Source organism: Melospiza georgiana, chromosome 8 (assembly GCF_028018845.1).
Source record: "Melospiza georgiana isolate bMelGeo1 chromosome 8, bMelGeo1.pri, whole genome shotgun sequence".
Taxonomy (NCBI): domain Eukaryota; kingdom Metazoa; phylum Chordata; class Aves; order Passeriformes; family Passerellidae; genus Melospiza; species Melospiza georgiana.
The window spans coordinates 16,151,888-16,166,694 of NC_080437.1; the positions used below are offsets into that span (position 1 = coordinate 16,151,888).

The 14,807-nt window shown below is 43.7% G+C and overlaps 1 protein-coding gene across 1 annotated transcript; it reads left to right on the forward strand.

The window, feature by feature from the left end:
* Positions 1-527: 527 nt before the first annotated feature.
* On the forward strand, positions 528-9,929 carry LOC131086357 (dual specificity protein phosphatase 13-like). Its single transcript, XM_058029327.1, has 3 exons — positions 528-718; positions 1,401-1,621; positions 9,556-9,929. Exons 1-3 carry the CDS (start codon positions 528-530, stop codon positions 9,768-9,770), a joined length of 627 nt encoding a protein of 208 aa, XP_057885310.1. The 3' UTR covers positions 9,771-9,929.
* The last annotated feature ends 4,878 nt before the right edge of the window (positions 9,930-14,807 follow it).

Below are 14,807 nucleotides of genomic sequence, written 5' to 3' on the forward strand. Positions count from 1 at the left end.
CAACCAGTATGGCCCGTAAATACCATTGGAAAGAACCAAACTACTTCTTACAGAGTTTTTCCCATTGAAGTTGACAATTAATTAACCAGCGAATAAGATTTTGCATGACCGATTCTACTCAGTCCAGATCAGTTTGTTGAGCAAATCAGAAGACAAATCAGATTAAGTATATATAAGAAAGCCCTAGTTTCCTGGTTAAAGGAAAACCTCAGCATACCAGGTTAATTCTTTGTTTCTACACCCTTTGAGTAGATATATTTAAACAAGACATTTTCCATAGCATTATCTCTTTCCATGTGAAAGCAGAAGCCTTGTGCTGGCACATCAAGGGCTGGGCTTTTTCTCTGTGCTAATAATAGCATTTAGAATTCCAGAACAGTAGTAGGAACTTCCCCATTTCCTATAAAGAAAATAATCTTTAAAAATATAATGAAGTTTAAATAAACTTTTTGACAAGGTAAGAGGAAGAAAGGAACCTGTCAGAAATATCTCTGGCTGGTGGTGAATATCTTCTCTCACCTTTCAGGATGGCCTGGGACTCCTTGTGCAGCCAGGACTTACGGCGGCCTAGGATAAGAAGTGCCTCAAGCGGGATGCCCGACAGCGGGAGCAGCACTGGGACACCGTCCCTGGAGGAGCTGCGGCGCCTGCTCTGCACACGCACACACCCCACAGGGCACGTGGATGAAGTCTGGCCAAACCTTTATGTGGGAGACCTGTAAGAGACAGGAAGGGCTGAAGGTTATTGCAACTCTTCCCCCAAATCTTCCACTCTTTATTTAAAAACAGAGAGCTAGGCAGTAATCTGGGACCTCTCACAACAGATCTGAGTGTTGAACAAGATTGAACTATGCATAGGATGCTGTAGCATAGAGAAAATGCATCCCAGCTGACTAAATATCTCCTGCCTCCTGGTTTCTCCTCCTGCATTAGTGCAGGAGTGACACACTGCAGCAGCCCACTGGAGCTGTGGCATTGCTACTTCAGGCAGTCATGCCAAAGCTGGGTGAAACAGGATCGAGCTCATTTTTCTCCTCCTCACTTTGCCAGATGGCATCAGTCCTCTGAACTGATGAATACTCAGCAGAGGTGACTTGGTGAGAAAGTCTTTGAAATCAGAAAACCCTTAGCTTGTGCAGAAATATCTCCACCACCACCTTTCATCAGCTGAGAACCATCTAAACATATGTTTGGGAAAAAACTGAGGGAAATCTAAGAGTTAGTTTCTTAACAAGTCATTTCTGTCTTAAAGCATTCTGATGAACACTTTGAACCTGATCAACCTGTCAATAAAATAGCCATTACCACTTGCTGCAGTTGTAACAAACTCCCCATCAGCAGCATGTTCTTCCCTGCGTGGCAATGCAGCAGGCAAATCTAATTCCCCATCTTTCCTCCAGGTACGTTGCTCGCGACAAGGCGCAGCTGAGCCGCCTGGGCATCTCCCACGTGGTGAACGCCGCTGCCGGGAGGTTCCGCATCAACACGGGGCCCAAGTTCTACAGCGACCTGCCTGTGCATTACTACGCAGTAGAAGCAGAAGACAACCCCAACTTTGATCTCAGCATTCACTTCTATCCAGTTGCTCACTACATCAGAGAAGCACTGAATTCCCCAAGAGGTAGCTAGACCATCTGTGCATGTTGCATATTTTCTGCATAGTAGATAAGCAGGGAAAGGTATTATTAAACATAGACCAACTCACCTGCATGTGGGTAAGAATGCAGACATCGAAACAAAGTAGCATCCTACCTGCCTCCTCAACTCCTACTGGTAGTTCTGTTTCACTGAAACAGGGAAGGATGCACTAAACAGGCTTTTAAAGGGGTTCTCCCTATGCCTAGTGTTATTCATCAGCAAAAGACAAAACAGCAAGTGTCCTTCATTACCTACAGTGACACACTGCCCTGGGAAGAAGCACATTATTTGATATTTTCAAATTAGTGATGGGATTTAAAAAAAGACAAGGGCAAGTGTAATATTTGAGTATGAAGATTCAACTACAATGCTACAATCTGTGCAAGTCCTACAAACAATAGGGAAGAACTTACAAGAAAGCAATTCTATAGAAGGGAGCAAACAACATCACCAGCCTAGAATAATGTCATGCTGTTGCTAGAAAATAGGAAGACAACCCACTAAAGCCTTAGATTCACTAAATACGTGCCAGGTGCAACACCAGAGGCTTGGGGCCAATGGGAGATCATTATTATTAAGGGCAAGCCTTCACAAAAGCAAGTCATCGCTGTGCCATAAAACTGTACAGATACTACTCAAAAGTAAGTGATTTAATAACAGTTGCACACTCAGTAAAACTGTTTGCTTGCATCATGGTGAGCTTTAATTGCAATCAGGTTCCTAAAGTACTAACTACCCAGCTTAATTGTATGCATTGGTAGATCTGATCCACACCCTACTAGCCACGAAGGGGAGGCACAGTAACTGCAAACAGTGTACATTCATGCTAGGTACCTGTGCATTTCCTGCTCTTTGGAGGGCTTGTTCTGTTAGAAAATATTTGCCCTTGTGCAACTTAGGCTGCATTTGGGGAATTTGGATTTTCACCCATTTTTATTACAGCATACGCTATTTGCAATTGAAGTCATTATTGGCAGTGCTCCAGAGAAAGGTAAGATCCAAAATCTATTCATGTGTGTAAAAGCAAAGTTCCAAGTCAATTGACTAAAGACAGAAAACAGCAGATGAATTGTAGAAGCCACAATAGCAAACAAAACTAGTGCTTTGCAAAATGCATGCCGAAATACTAAGTTATGAATGCAGAACAAGTTACAGCTCAAGGCATATTTGTCCCTGCTCCCATGCTTTTAGTATTGTTTTACTGAACTCCATATGGAAGTAGAGTTCTGGGAATGGAGACAAGGTGAAATTTAATCATACGCTGTCCAGCTGTTGCTGACATTCATCATTTTGAGGAAAGAGCAACAGTTTAGAAAATATATAAACAAGATGTTCTGGAAGCATAATTTTCTGAGGTACAGAAATTTAGCAGCTAAATACCCATGACCTGTGCAGGGATGAGACAGGGAGAGGATTGTTATTCATATCATTTAGAAGAAGAAAAAAAGTGGTGTTTATTATAAGCAGTGAAATTGAGCAACAAAACAAAATATACCAGGTGACAAGAGGCCTGTCCATATTAAATACAGGATGTTACAAGGTACTACTGCTTGGTTGAGAAGTCATTTAAGACTGCTGCTTAACTGTTACAAGCAAATTCAACACCAATTTTTTTCTTTAACACAAATATATTACCCTTTTTACCTAAGAGGACGAGTCAAAGTTAAGACTGTATGAGGCACAAATGTATTTAAAACTAAGAAGCAAGTACTCATTAGAATTAGATAACAACTGTTATTTCCATCATGCTTGAAAAAGAAATCTGATGCTTTATACCACAAGTCCAGAAAACAGCATAGACAGATTTATTCCAGATTCCTACCTTAGCTGAACAGAATATTATCTTTGATGATGTTAGGAGTTCATTTTTAAGGCAGTTTCTTAAAACGGAGGTGTCAGAGTGTGAGCAAAAGGAAGCAGAGACTTGCTCCTACTTGGGAGCTGTTCCTGTCATAGTGGTCAGTGGCTGCATTGCACCCTGACTTCCTTCATAGTCTTTGTTGCAGAAATTAGACAACATGTGCACTACTATTGCAGCCGTGCCACATCAGCATTATTTTATGATCCCTACTTCCTTGACTGCCTTTCCTTCAGCACAGCCTGGCAGTCTCTTTGCCATGTAACAGAGCTGTTTGGGAAGGCTCGGACGAGAGCGAACAGATGCACAATCTGTCCCCTTTCCTACAAGGAAAAATATGGACTTGGGAAAGTATTAGCCTTCTCCCTCATGGTCAGCCTCAAAGGACAACACCTTGAATATCAATCTTGACCCTTTGAATGGCCACCTGTGCAATTTGCATTTCTCTGGAGTGCAGCTAAACCTGAAGTAAATCAGCGGGGCTTTGTGAAGTCTAACAGAAGGAGGAAGGAAAGAGAACTTGATGAAAGCATGTCATGAAAATGATTAAACTAAGACTGTGCTGAGAGAAAGATTCCCAAGTAGAGAGCTTTGCCTTTTATTGACCTCTGAACATGTTTAAAACAATCAGGTTAAAACCACCCATTAAAATCTTGAAATGGCAGACTCTCAAAGTCATTTCCCTTCCTCCATTTCAGTAGAGCAAATGAAAAGCTAGGCTCCCTCTCCTGTCACCTTCTTGTTGTGGGAGTTATGAAAGCTACTTAACTTTGGAGAAAAGGGTCTTCTTGCTTGTCTCCACTGTGTGTGCATTACATACATCAGTCTGACCTCCCACTCTGCAGCAGATGACAGCTCTTACCTGCTCTGACTTGCCACTATTTAAAGTTCTCCGTAGGCTTCTTGCTATTTTCAGCTGTGACAAAACAGATACTGGATTAATCAGGAAATAGGCAGTGGATCTGCACCTGGCTAAAATCTAACAGGAGATGAGAAAATAGTAGAACAAGCCTCTAGGGCCCATTAGCCCAGCTGAGCTCTCCTGCTGAGCAGAATACTTCAGCTGGATCCAATGGAGTGAAGGCAGCTGGGACATTGACTATGGGTGACAGATCTGGAGCCTCATCTTAAGCCAAATTGAATCCATCCTGCAAGAAAGCAAGGGCTAGTTTAGGACATTTAGCTCATTTAATGATGATTAGTAAAAGGACAATAAGTTATTATGTGTTTTAATGACTGATCTTGTTCAACAACACTGAATTTCCTAACTTGAATTTGGCCAACAAAGTTGAATGTGCAAACTTTATCCCTAGTGCAAACCCTTTGATGTTAGTAGAGTTACAGCAGGCATGAGCTGGATAGAATATCCATAATCCGCTGTTAAAAACCAAGTATTATTGTTCTGCACAAATCCCAGACAGATGACAGTTATTGTCTGCCTCTGCAAAAAGTAGCTTGAGATGTGTGGTGCAAAATTTCAAATAAGGATTGCAAGATTTAATAATGCCAGAAGCTAAGTGCCCCTACTTCTCCTCAGTTAATCCCATTATTCCTAAGGGATCCTGTTTCATGCTCAGAGAGGAGGTTGCAACATGGTCCCCTAATGTGGGACCAGTCCAACTTCTTTTTGCACTGTATGTTAAATCAGATGGGGGTAGGGAAGACAGAGTTGGAAGCTGACAGCTCATGGCAGGGATTCTGTGGTGTGGGAGATGTGGTTATAACCTCCTTGCCTACAAAACGGCAAGGGAGCTCTGTGAGCGCTGCTCCCCGTGGCTGTGCTCCAGCAGCCACCAGCAATCCCAGCCTGAGGGCTGGGACCTCTCAGCTGCCTCCTGTGTGGGGCCAATGGAAAGGCTGGAATCACCCACCGCAGCCAGCCCACCACAGCCAGCCCAAGATGGAAGGGCTGGAATCACCCACCACAGCCAGCTCAAGATGGAAGGGCTGGAATCACCCACCACAGCCAGCCCACGAGGGAACGGCTGGAATCACCCACCACAGCCAGCCCACAAGGGAACGGCTGGAATCACCCACCACAGCCAGCCCACAAGGGAACAGCTGGAATCACCCACCGCAGCCAGCCCACGAGGGAACGGCTGGAATCACCCACCGCAGCCAGCCCACGGAGCAGACTGCCTCAGGCGCTGGTCACATGCAGGATGCCACCATGGGTTCAGAGTGTCACTTCACCTGTTTACAGCCACTGCTAAGAGACGAGGGTCTGACCCTGTAAACAGAACAAAATAGCAACACAGCTTTTGTTTCCTTACTCAAGTTTAACATTCAATTTGTTTGCTAAAAATAATCAGACAGTAAATTCAAATCTGCTTTCATTAGAGCAATTTTACATTAATTAAATCATTTCACATGACTGATTTATCTGCAACAAACAAGTCATTTTATTGTCAGTGTACCAGCATTTATCATAGCCCTTGTTTCACTATGCACAGAGGTTAACAATGTTGGAATACATATTGCACTTGTAAAAGAGATAATCTACCTAATCCTCATGGGAACAGATGATTAGAGAACCATGCAGATTAGGACCAAGGTCAGTACTTGGGGCTTGTCCAGGTTTTTGCTGAGACACCTTCTAAAGCACTTTGCTGATAGAAGAGAACTCTTCTGAAGTCCAGATAAGCCAGAGAAACAGGGAAGAAAAATCAGTGCATTCTTTTTGGACACAGTCTTCTCTTAGACACAGACACAAAACAATAGAGAGCCAGCCTGTACAAGCAGGAGTCTGGCATTTGTTCTGCTTTCTGTGCCTCCATCAAAAACACAACAGGCAATATTTAACAGCAGCATTTATACCTGTGCTCAGTTTGGTCTTCAGTTCAAGACTGCTAGTAGGGCAGAACATTTTCAAAGGCAGAAGCCTTCATACAGGTGAGGGGGGAAGGACTCAAACAATTTTACAAAAACTAGATTCAGAACATCAAGTCTCCCATCCCCCATCCAGTTTATGCACAAATTTAGATTTAATTTCAAAACATATAGTGATGCAAAATCAAATCTAACATCAAGGCCAGTTCTTTCTGGTATTTTTTTCTCTTTTTTTCCCTTATAATGCAGTTCAAGCCATAAATTCTTTTTGGTTTAGTTTGAGAGTGCTGGTAGCTTAGAAGTTTTCAGACAAAGACAAAATAAAAAAAAAAAAACCAAAACAAAAAACCAAAAAAAAACCCAACCAAAAAAAAACCCCCAAAAAAACCAAACAACCCAACCAAATGAAAAAGAGTCGTTCTGATTCTGCGAAAAATTTCAGAACATTTTGTTTCTTGGCTTCTGTTATTTGGGGTGCACATTTTGGGTGAATATCTGGATTTCCCATTCCTGCCAACACACTGCATTTAGGCCTCCCGCAAACTACTGAGGTAAAGATTTTTCAAAAATCTTGTGGCCTAGCCCTTTTTGCAGTATTCTTCAAAGTGAAATTGTCCTCCTGATTCCTTTATGCTCCTCTGAAAATCTCAGACCAGGGTTACTTGGATCCCAAGTGCCTCCTCTGGGGAAGATAATGCAGCATACATACCCTACATGGCTGGTGGAAAGGCTAATGGAAGCACAGCACATTGAATAAGAAGTCTGATGGAAGTTCAAACTAGCATTATCTTTTAGCAGGGGTGCAAAACATTTCTCCATATGCCCATAAAAAGCAGGACTTTACTTCCAAGAATTTACATGAAGTTAATGGAATTGACAGACATAAGCAATTTAACTTGAAGAAGGGCATCAGTATCTCAGTAAATTCTATGAAACTGCATCTGGATGAGAAAACAGAAATAGAAATTCTGCAAACTGGCCTTACATTGGAAAACCTCTTCCTTCCCCCAAAGGTTTTGGTGCCTGGTCCAAGTCTGCTGTCACCAGAGCTGTTTTTGCCACTTCCTTGGAGACTATATTTGTCCCTTTATTTCTACCGAAGACGTGTCTATCTTTAGAGCTGTGCTCAGATTTCTCATGCCAGGATAATGAGAGGTGGCTGTGTCACATACATTGTGGAATTCAACACTTCTCTCAACCTGCTGGCCAGAGCAGCTTTTCACAACACATGCTCACCCTCTCTGAGCATGTGGCTGTGCCATCATCATTAGTCAGAACTAGAAGGGTTGCTAAATACATACTGTGTCATAAACAAAATGGGATTTAAGATTAAAAGCTGTGCACAAAGTACCCAGAATTAACACCTAGGGCGATGGGGGCAATCAGTCCGAGGGTTTTGTCTGGATCTAGGCTCATCATCCAACAAGGATATTTTTGTCTTGCTCCCTAGTAATAGAGAGATTAAGATGCTGTAAGCACAAACAAAACAAGGAACTCGCCATGAAAAGCTGTCTGTTCTCTCTACCTCTCCTTACATTTTGCAGAGAAGCAGCATCTGAGATAATCTATTCCATGTCCAGAGGAAAAAAGTAACATGGGATTGTCGTCGCTGATTTTTCATCTTTTCTGGATATAAACTGTACAGCCACTAAATTGCATTTTGCACAGCTATACAATGAATCAACAAGAGACCACACATGTGACAGTCTAAAAAAAAAAACTTAAAAAAGTAGAAAATACTTTGTTTCATGCTTGTGAAGATTTCCAGTGAAGAAATGTTCAGAAGTTTCCATGCTAAAAAGACATTTTCTTCAGCTGCTTTAATGGGAGGTTGTCCATTTGGTAGTCAGAAGTTAATATCTACTTCTAATCACTTGTTACTCTACTAATGCTGAGTTGCTGGGTCACAGTCTCTGTGAGAAAAATAGACCTGATTGCAGCAACGGACAAGAGAACTTGAAAATGTTCAGGCATGGTTATAATTGAGTAGAACAGTTATACAGCAATTGAGTTTCACTCTCAATTAAAAATTTCTCATTTTTCTTACCATGTTTGTGAAAGTTGAAGCATTTTACAATATTTACAGGATGCAAATTTTCAGATTTTGGAATGAGCTCTTTGTTTATATCTAGAGGGAAAGGACCACAAACCTGAATTCTTCCATCTGAGGGCAAAATTTTCCTTTAATTAAAAAACTTTCTTTAATTTCAAATAAGACCATTTAAAAATATTCATCTCTTTCCAATGGATCAAACTCACACATTAGAAACCTAGGAGGCAGTTGCAATACAGAATTGAGCTTCTTAGGCTGCTTCCATTCATGATCACAGCAGGAAAACCAAAAGCAGAGCAGGAGGAAGGAGGGAGTTACCCTGCTGGATCTCTGGAAGGTGTTCCCTGAGGCTCACTTATAGCAACAGAGGAAGGACTCATCATGTTACTCTTAATGAACTCCTAATGAAGATGCACACCTTGTACTGAAATCTCTGGAAAACTAAAAACATTTCATACACTGTCTTCCTATGGTCACTTAATAAACAGGGGGAAATAGAGGCATTAGGGAAGGACAGTGATTAATATGGGGTAGGCTATAGAAATAAAAATGCATAAGTTAGCTGGTGCAAATGCCATATACAAGCAGCTGTTCTTAATGATAATGCCTATTTTCTTCACACTCTTGCAAAAAAGCCTGAGCAGCAGTCAGCACCCTCAGAAAGCATTTCTGCCCTAAGCAAGAAGAAAGAAGAATTTGTGGAAAACCAGGAGTGTTGCTGTAACAGCACTGAGCAATCCTGAGCATTGCACTTCTGAAATCCCAAGTTTCCAGGCCCTCTAGTAGTAAGTAACCTGCCAAGGCTGCTTCCCACAGCACGGCCATCAAGTGTGAACTCATGAAACTTTGCCAGCAAGTACATCGCTCCCAAAACCACACATGAGCAAGCAGGGACACAACGGATGGCAGGCTGGGCAGGAGGGATAAGGGTGTGCTGTCAGGCTGACAGCTAACCTCAAACAAGCAACCATGGATCCTGGAACACAATTAGGAATTTTCTGTCTGCAGTCAGTAAAAACCCATGTTCCCCAACCAGGGGAACTGTGCCAGGGCTGCTCTATAAGGCTGTACACACCTTCTTGCCCATCTCTAATACCAGCTTCCATTGCTGCTCCAGCACAATAACCCCCACCATGAGGCCTGCTGGCATAATTGCAACTCTCTCTCCTTTTCCTAGGCAAAGTTCTGGTTCACTGTGCAATGGGAATCAGTCGGTCTGCAACTCTGGTCCTGGCTTTCCTAATGATCTGTGAAGGTCTGTCCCTCACCGCCGCCATTCAGACTGTGCGCTCCCACAGAGGCATCTGCCCCAACTCCGGCTTCCTCCAGCAGCTTCGGGACTTGGACCTCCGGTTAGGGAGGGGCTCAGGCAGAGGAGCAGAGGCCTGCTAGTGCCAAGAAGCAGCTTTGTCTCCTGGCACCAGCCCAAGAGATGCTGCCCTCTCTGAAGAGTGCAAGGATGCTGTCAGGACTGCTCTGTAGCTGCATGGAGAAACTCTGGGGAAAGGCCGAGCGTGAGCAAACTCTTAGGAACTGTCAGGCATGTATTTTTTGCATAAGCACACTAATTGGAAAGCAAATGGAATAAAGAAAGATTCAAGCTGGCAGTTTTGCTCACCTGGGCCTGTTTATTTAACTACCTGTTGGGCAGGGCACAGGGAGCAGCTGGGTTTTCATATAGAATTAAAAGTCAGCACAGTCAACTTGAAAAAATACTTCTTACTTGCTTATAATTGCATTTATTTGGCAAGAGGGAAAATGACTAAACTAGTAAAATAAAAGGAAAGCATAAGGCTTTTAAGCAAATCTTTAACATTTCGCATCCAGCTGGCTTAGGGTGAGACTGCAGGTTTTGCAAGCTGACATGGTCCTTTGGTCTGACGCGGTGACACTAGTCAGGATCCAATTCAGACCATGGGCTCCCTCTGCTACAAGCCACGGAGGCTTTTGCTGGACCTTCACAAGTCCTTTTTGCTTCAAATCTGTGGCAAATACTCAGAACTTAAGGACCATGAAATCCTCAGGAGCCAACTCGAGCTCTGAAGCAGACGCTGCACCCTGGGGCCCAGTTGTCGACAGCCTCTCTGCTGGTCAGAGAGAGGAAGGTGTCCCCTTGCACGCATGGAGCAAGGAGCACGCCCAGGGCACACTGCCCACTGGCACACTGCAGGGCAGCACAGTGCCAGACAAATATCCTCCTCTGAGCTTGCAACCCGACACTTGAAATCACATTCCCCAGATTTCCTTGTTTTAATGGAAAGTCAGAACCTAGTGTCGTCATGTCAGAGCAAAAATGAGCAATGCCTCTAACAAATCCAAAGCAGCAGCTCTGCATTTCAATTACTCTTTTACGCCCAATTGGCCACATTTAATCTTGTGAAGAACTCGAAGCAGATATTTGCTTCAGTGCAATTACAGCCACATACAGAACATTGGCAAATGCAAACAATATAGAATTTCCACTTGACGGCAGATTAATTTGGTGTGATGTTTTCCCTCGAGAAGTCTTAAAGGCTCTCAGTTCTGAAAGTACCCTGCAGTTTGTATTTATAGCACCATGGATGTTGAACAGAAAGAGGGAAGCATATACTTCTTCTGAACTGAAGTTTCTTTTACCTCCATACATTAAAAATATTAACTGAGCATAGCACACCTTCGCTGCATTTCTCATAATGCAGTATGGAAACATGATTTCCCTGCAGAGTCTATAGAGGAATTCAGGTGGTATTTCCACTTTCATAAACATATTAAGCAAAGCATAGCAATGCTACAGACTAATTTCCTCTCAGGGAACAAAGGCACAGGTCTTCCCTCCAGAAAGGGTCCCATCCTTTGAGACTGGAGTAAGCAGTCAGAAGCAAGGTCATAGCTAATGATGGAAAAAATCAGGTTATAGTTTTCACAGGCCGCTTATTGCCTGCCACAGCAAGGAGATTAGATTTCAGTACACACGATGACTGAACCACTCGTGGCACTTGGGTCTCTTCCACCTTGGTCTGTCTGGGGATTCTTTTTTATTGCAGACCATGCTGACGCTGTTTTCTGAGTGGTGCTTTCAGTTGCCTTACTAACCACTCCCTTCAAGCCTCTGTAACTCGACCCATGCCAATCCCTATATTAAAGCACAAGGGGTGTATGCAACACAACAGTCCAAAATCCCCATGCATTGAGCCCATCAGGACAGGTCATAATTTCCAGTGCATTGCACATCTGGAAACATATGTGGCTGCAGGGCAGAACTTAAATGAACAACTTGTGAGATTGACTGAGCCTAAAGTTACCCCAGATGAGGCCTGCTGGCCATTGCATGACTATTTTAGCCAGCCAGGGCAGGCTATAGATTTCCCTGCCACCCATGGCTTGCAGCTGGGATCAGTACATCTGTCTGGAGCTACAGTGTGCCAGGTAAGCTAGGGCTCGGGCAGAGCAGGGCTTCTGGCTCTTGTCACCATTACAGGTGTACAGTAGAAGCTTCCTCTTCAACATGGGGAAAAACCCAACCAAACAATAAAAACAAGAGGACCAAAAAACTCAAGACCAAAGAGAATAATCCAATCCCAGAACAAAAAAATTCTTTTCTAGATGTGCCTGACCTATTCTGAGTGCTTTGCATAGCTGTGAAGTATAGACAGTGAGAGGCAGGTCCCCCATCTCCTTCCAGGTTCTCTACCCTTCAGGAGACAATGTTCCTGAGCCCACCATTAGCTCCCTCTCTGTGAGGGTGGCAGCACCATGGAGTGGCCTAGCAGGGGCACAGGGGCAGGGTCTGTATTGATGACAATTGAGTCCTAACCTCTGACCCACATGTCCTGCATACTGAGGTTTATTGCCTCTGTGCTTAGTTAAACAAAAACCTCTTAAAATTGCAGCTGAAATCAAGGCAGAATGAAAACAATATTGTTGCAGATACATCTTGTGGTATAATTTCAAGACCCAGAGTTGTAAACCACCAGCTCAGCCTGAGAACTGAGGAAAAACTTCCTTCCCCCACAGCCACCCATGCTAGCATGAGGTGTTCAGTCCTGGCTGCAGCTGCCCATTGCAGTGCTGTCGAGTCAGCTGGAAGGAGCCCCACTCAGCCCTGCAGGTTTGGTGCCTCTGTAGCACTTGCCCAGTGCCCTGGTAAAACATTTCCTGCCCAAGCCACATCAGTTGAGGCCACAGGCAGGGTGGACACAATTGGAACAGCAGAGATGTTAATGGGCAGTGGCAGTGACACTGCTACCATTTCCATGAACACCCGTACCTGGTGCAGAGCAAATGCTCAGGTTTATTTATGAACACCTGCCCATTCTGTCCTTGTGAAGGAGAAGCCTTGAGCATTTTTGTGGAGTTGGTATGCCTCCCTCACAAAACCTCTGCCAGGAAGGATAGGTGCCTTAGCCCCCTTTTGCAGACAGGACACCTGAAGTTTGCCTGAGCTGCAGCAGGATGTTTGGGGAAAAGCACAAGAGGATTGCTCCCCAGCCTCCAGAACTGGCACAAAAGCATGAGAGGAGTTTTCTCACTTGAGGTATCTTGCCTTCACTAACTTTTCCTCTCAGACTGGCAGCAGTGATACAGAGACTATTGTCATGGGCATGTCTGCACTGTGTTATTTATCCTTTGGATTTGTGCTTAGGGTTTTATTTGTAAAAGGAAAATGAGGCCATAAATCTGCTGTGCAAGGAGCCAAGGGAAGAGAGGACAGAAATTTTCAACAAGTTTCATGCAAAGAGATGGTGCCAAGGACAGGTTTCCCATTGAAAGAAATGCCAGCTGGGATATTGTCCAGGTACTCACCATGTGTAGTGGCAACAGCCGAGAGTGTCAGCCTTTTTCTCGCAGGTGCATTCATTCATTCCTCTCCTTGCACAGGTAGCTTTGGAGTTGCTGCAGCAAGGATGGATCTCCTATGGGAGCATCTTGATCCTTAGCTTTTGCTTTCAGCACACACAGGACTGCTCTTTGGGTACAGCACCCTAAATAACCCCCCATGGCTGTAAACAAGGGTGGAGGGGAGCAGTGTCGAGCAGACCCCAGTTCTGCATTACACTGCCCTGTTCCAAGTTAGCCCATGGCTCCAATTCCACTTTTACCTTGGCACTGCCCACCAAGCCCAGGCAACATTCTCCTGCATTGCCCTGATGCCTAGACCAAATCTGCCCAGCTGCTGCCAGCCCCACCAGAATTGCAAAGCACTGTCAAGCCCACTTGTGAGACTTGATCCTCCTCCCATTGTCTTTTGTCCTGTATTTTTCTGATAACAATGCGATGCGTTACTGTGGCAAGGGGCTTCAAAACAGCTTGTGCTTTGCAAATTTACTTCGTAGTCTAAGGTTCAAACGGTATGTGCAGTTTCTGAAGCCAAGACAAACAGGAATCTAGGGCCTATGGGACTTTCAACATTTAAGTTTTCTTTAGGCTACAATTCTTTTGCTTAGAACCTAGACCCTTGATCTGTTGCAGGAGGCTGCAGTTTAATAGAGTCAAACAGTTTGCTCTTTGCAATGCACTATTTGCAGTACAAGTATCATTGAGTTACGCTGCTCCCCCTCACAACTGCCTCCTGGAACCTCAACTGTTTATATACAGAAAGCACTCTCAGGAAGCACTCCTAAAAATACCCAGCAATGTTAGCTGAGGATTTGGCTTTGTCTCTCCTCCGCCTGCTTCTGCCTCCATAACATCCTTCCGTCATCTTGATGCTCAACAGCCCCAGTTGTTCAAGCAAACTTTTCCCTGCCTCATTCTCTAAACATTGTCCTTTTTCTTCCTCCTCTGCCAGTAGCTATTCTCCAACCTGCCTCAGAGCAGCTTCTGTGATATTGCCCTATCTTGTCTTATCTAGAGTTTTCTCATTTGATTACTAAATTAAAGTCCCTGACAATTTCTCCAAACTTTTGAGCTCTGCCCACATTTCAAACAATAAGGTGGTGGCAACTGAGGGTGATAATAGTACCTGAAAAAGAATCACATCTTTTACCTTACTTTGTAAAGGGGCATCTGAATATTGCAAAACAAGATGCAGTATTCTCCACAGTTTAACTTTTGAAACAACTCTCAGGGAAGTTACTCTGAAGATAAAGGCATATCCCAATGGAAATACCATTCCAAATAAAAATATTTTCACAATAGTACAAATAGAAAATCTGCACAAATAAGTCCAGTCAGCTGATAAAAACATCCGTTTTTAAACATTAAATTCAAAAGCAAGACTGGGATTCAGCTCACACTTCTGATCTGTCTGTTGCTTAAGATGTGGGCAGAGCCTCCTCTCACACAAAATGTTACTTCTCAAGGAATAGGGTCTCCAATCGCTGCCAGTCATCGTCATGACCACAAAGATCTTCCAGCACATTATGCAGACATCCAGACAGACCAAGTTCATAGCACCACAAAGGATCTTTGATGCTTCTGTCTATCCATACATCAGCTGTTGAGTTGAAT

Excerpts from the sequence above, each read along its gene's own strand:
- LOC131086357 (XM_058029327.1), top strand. The coding sequence starts at position 528 with ATGGCCTGGGACTCCTTGTGCAGCCAGGACTTACGGCGGCCTAGGATA. Across the intron at positions 719-1,400 it reads AACCTTTATGTGGGAGACCT|GTACGTTGCTCGCGACAAGG; the intron begins GTAAGAGACAGG and ends TCTTTCCTCCAG. Across the intron at positions 1,622-9,555 it reads AGCACTGAATTCCCCAAGAG|GCAAAGTTCTGGTTCACTGT; the intron begins GTAGCTAGACCA and ends TCCTTTTCCTAG.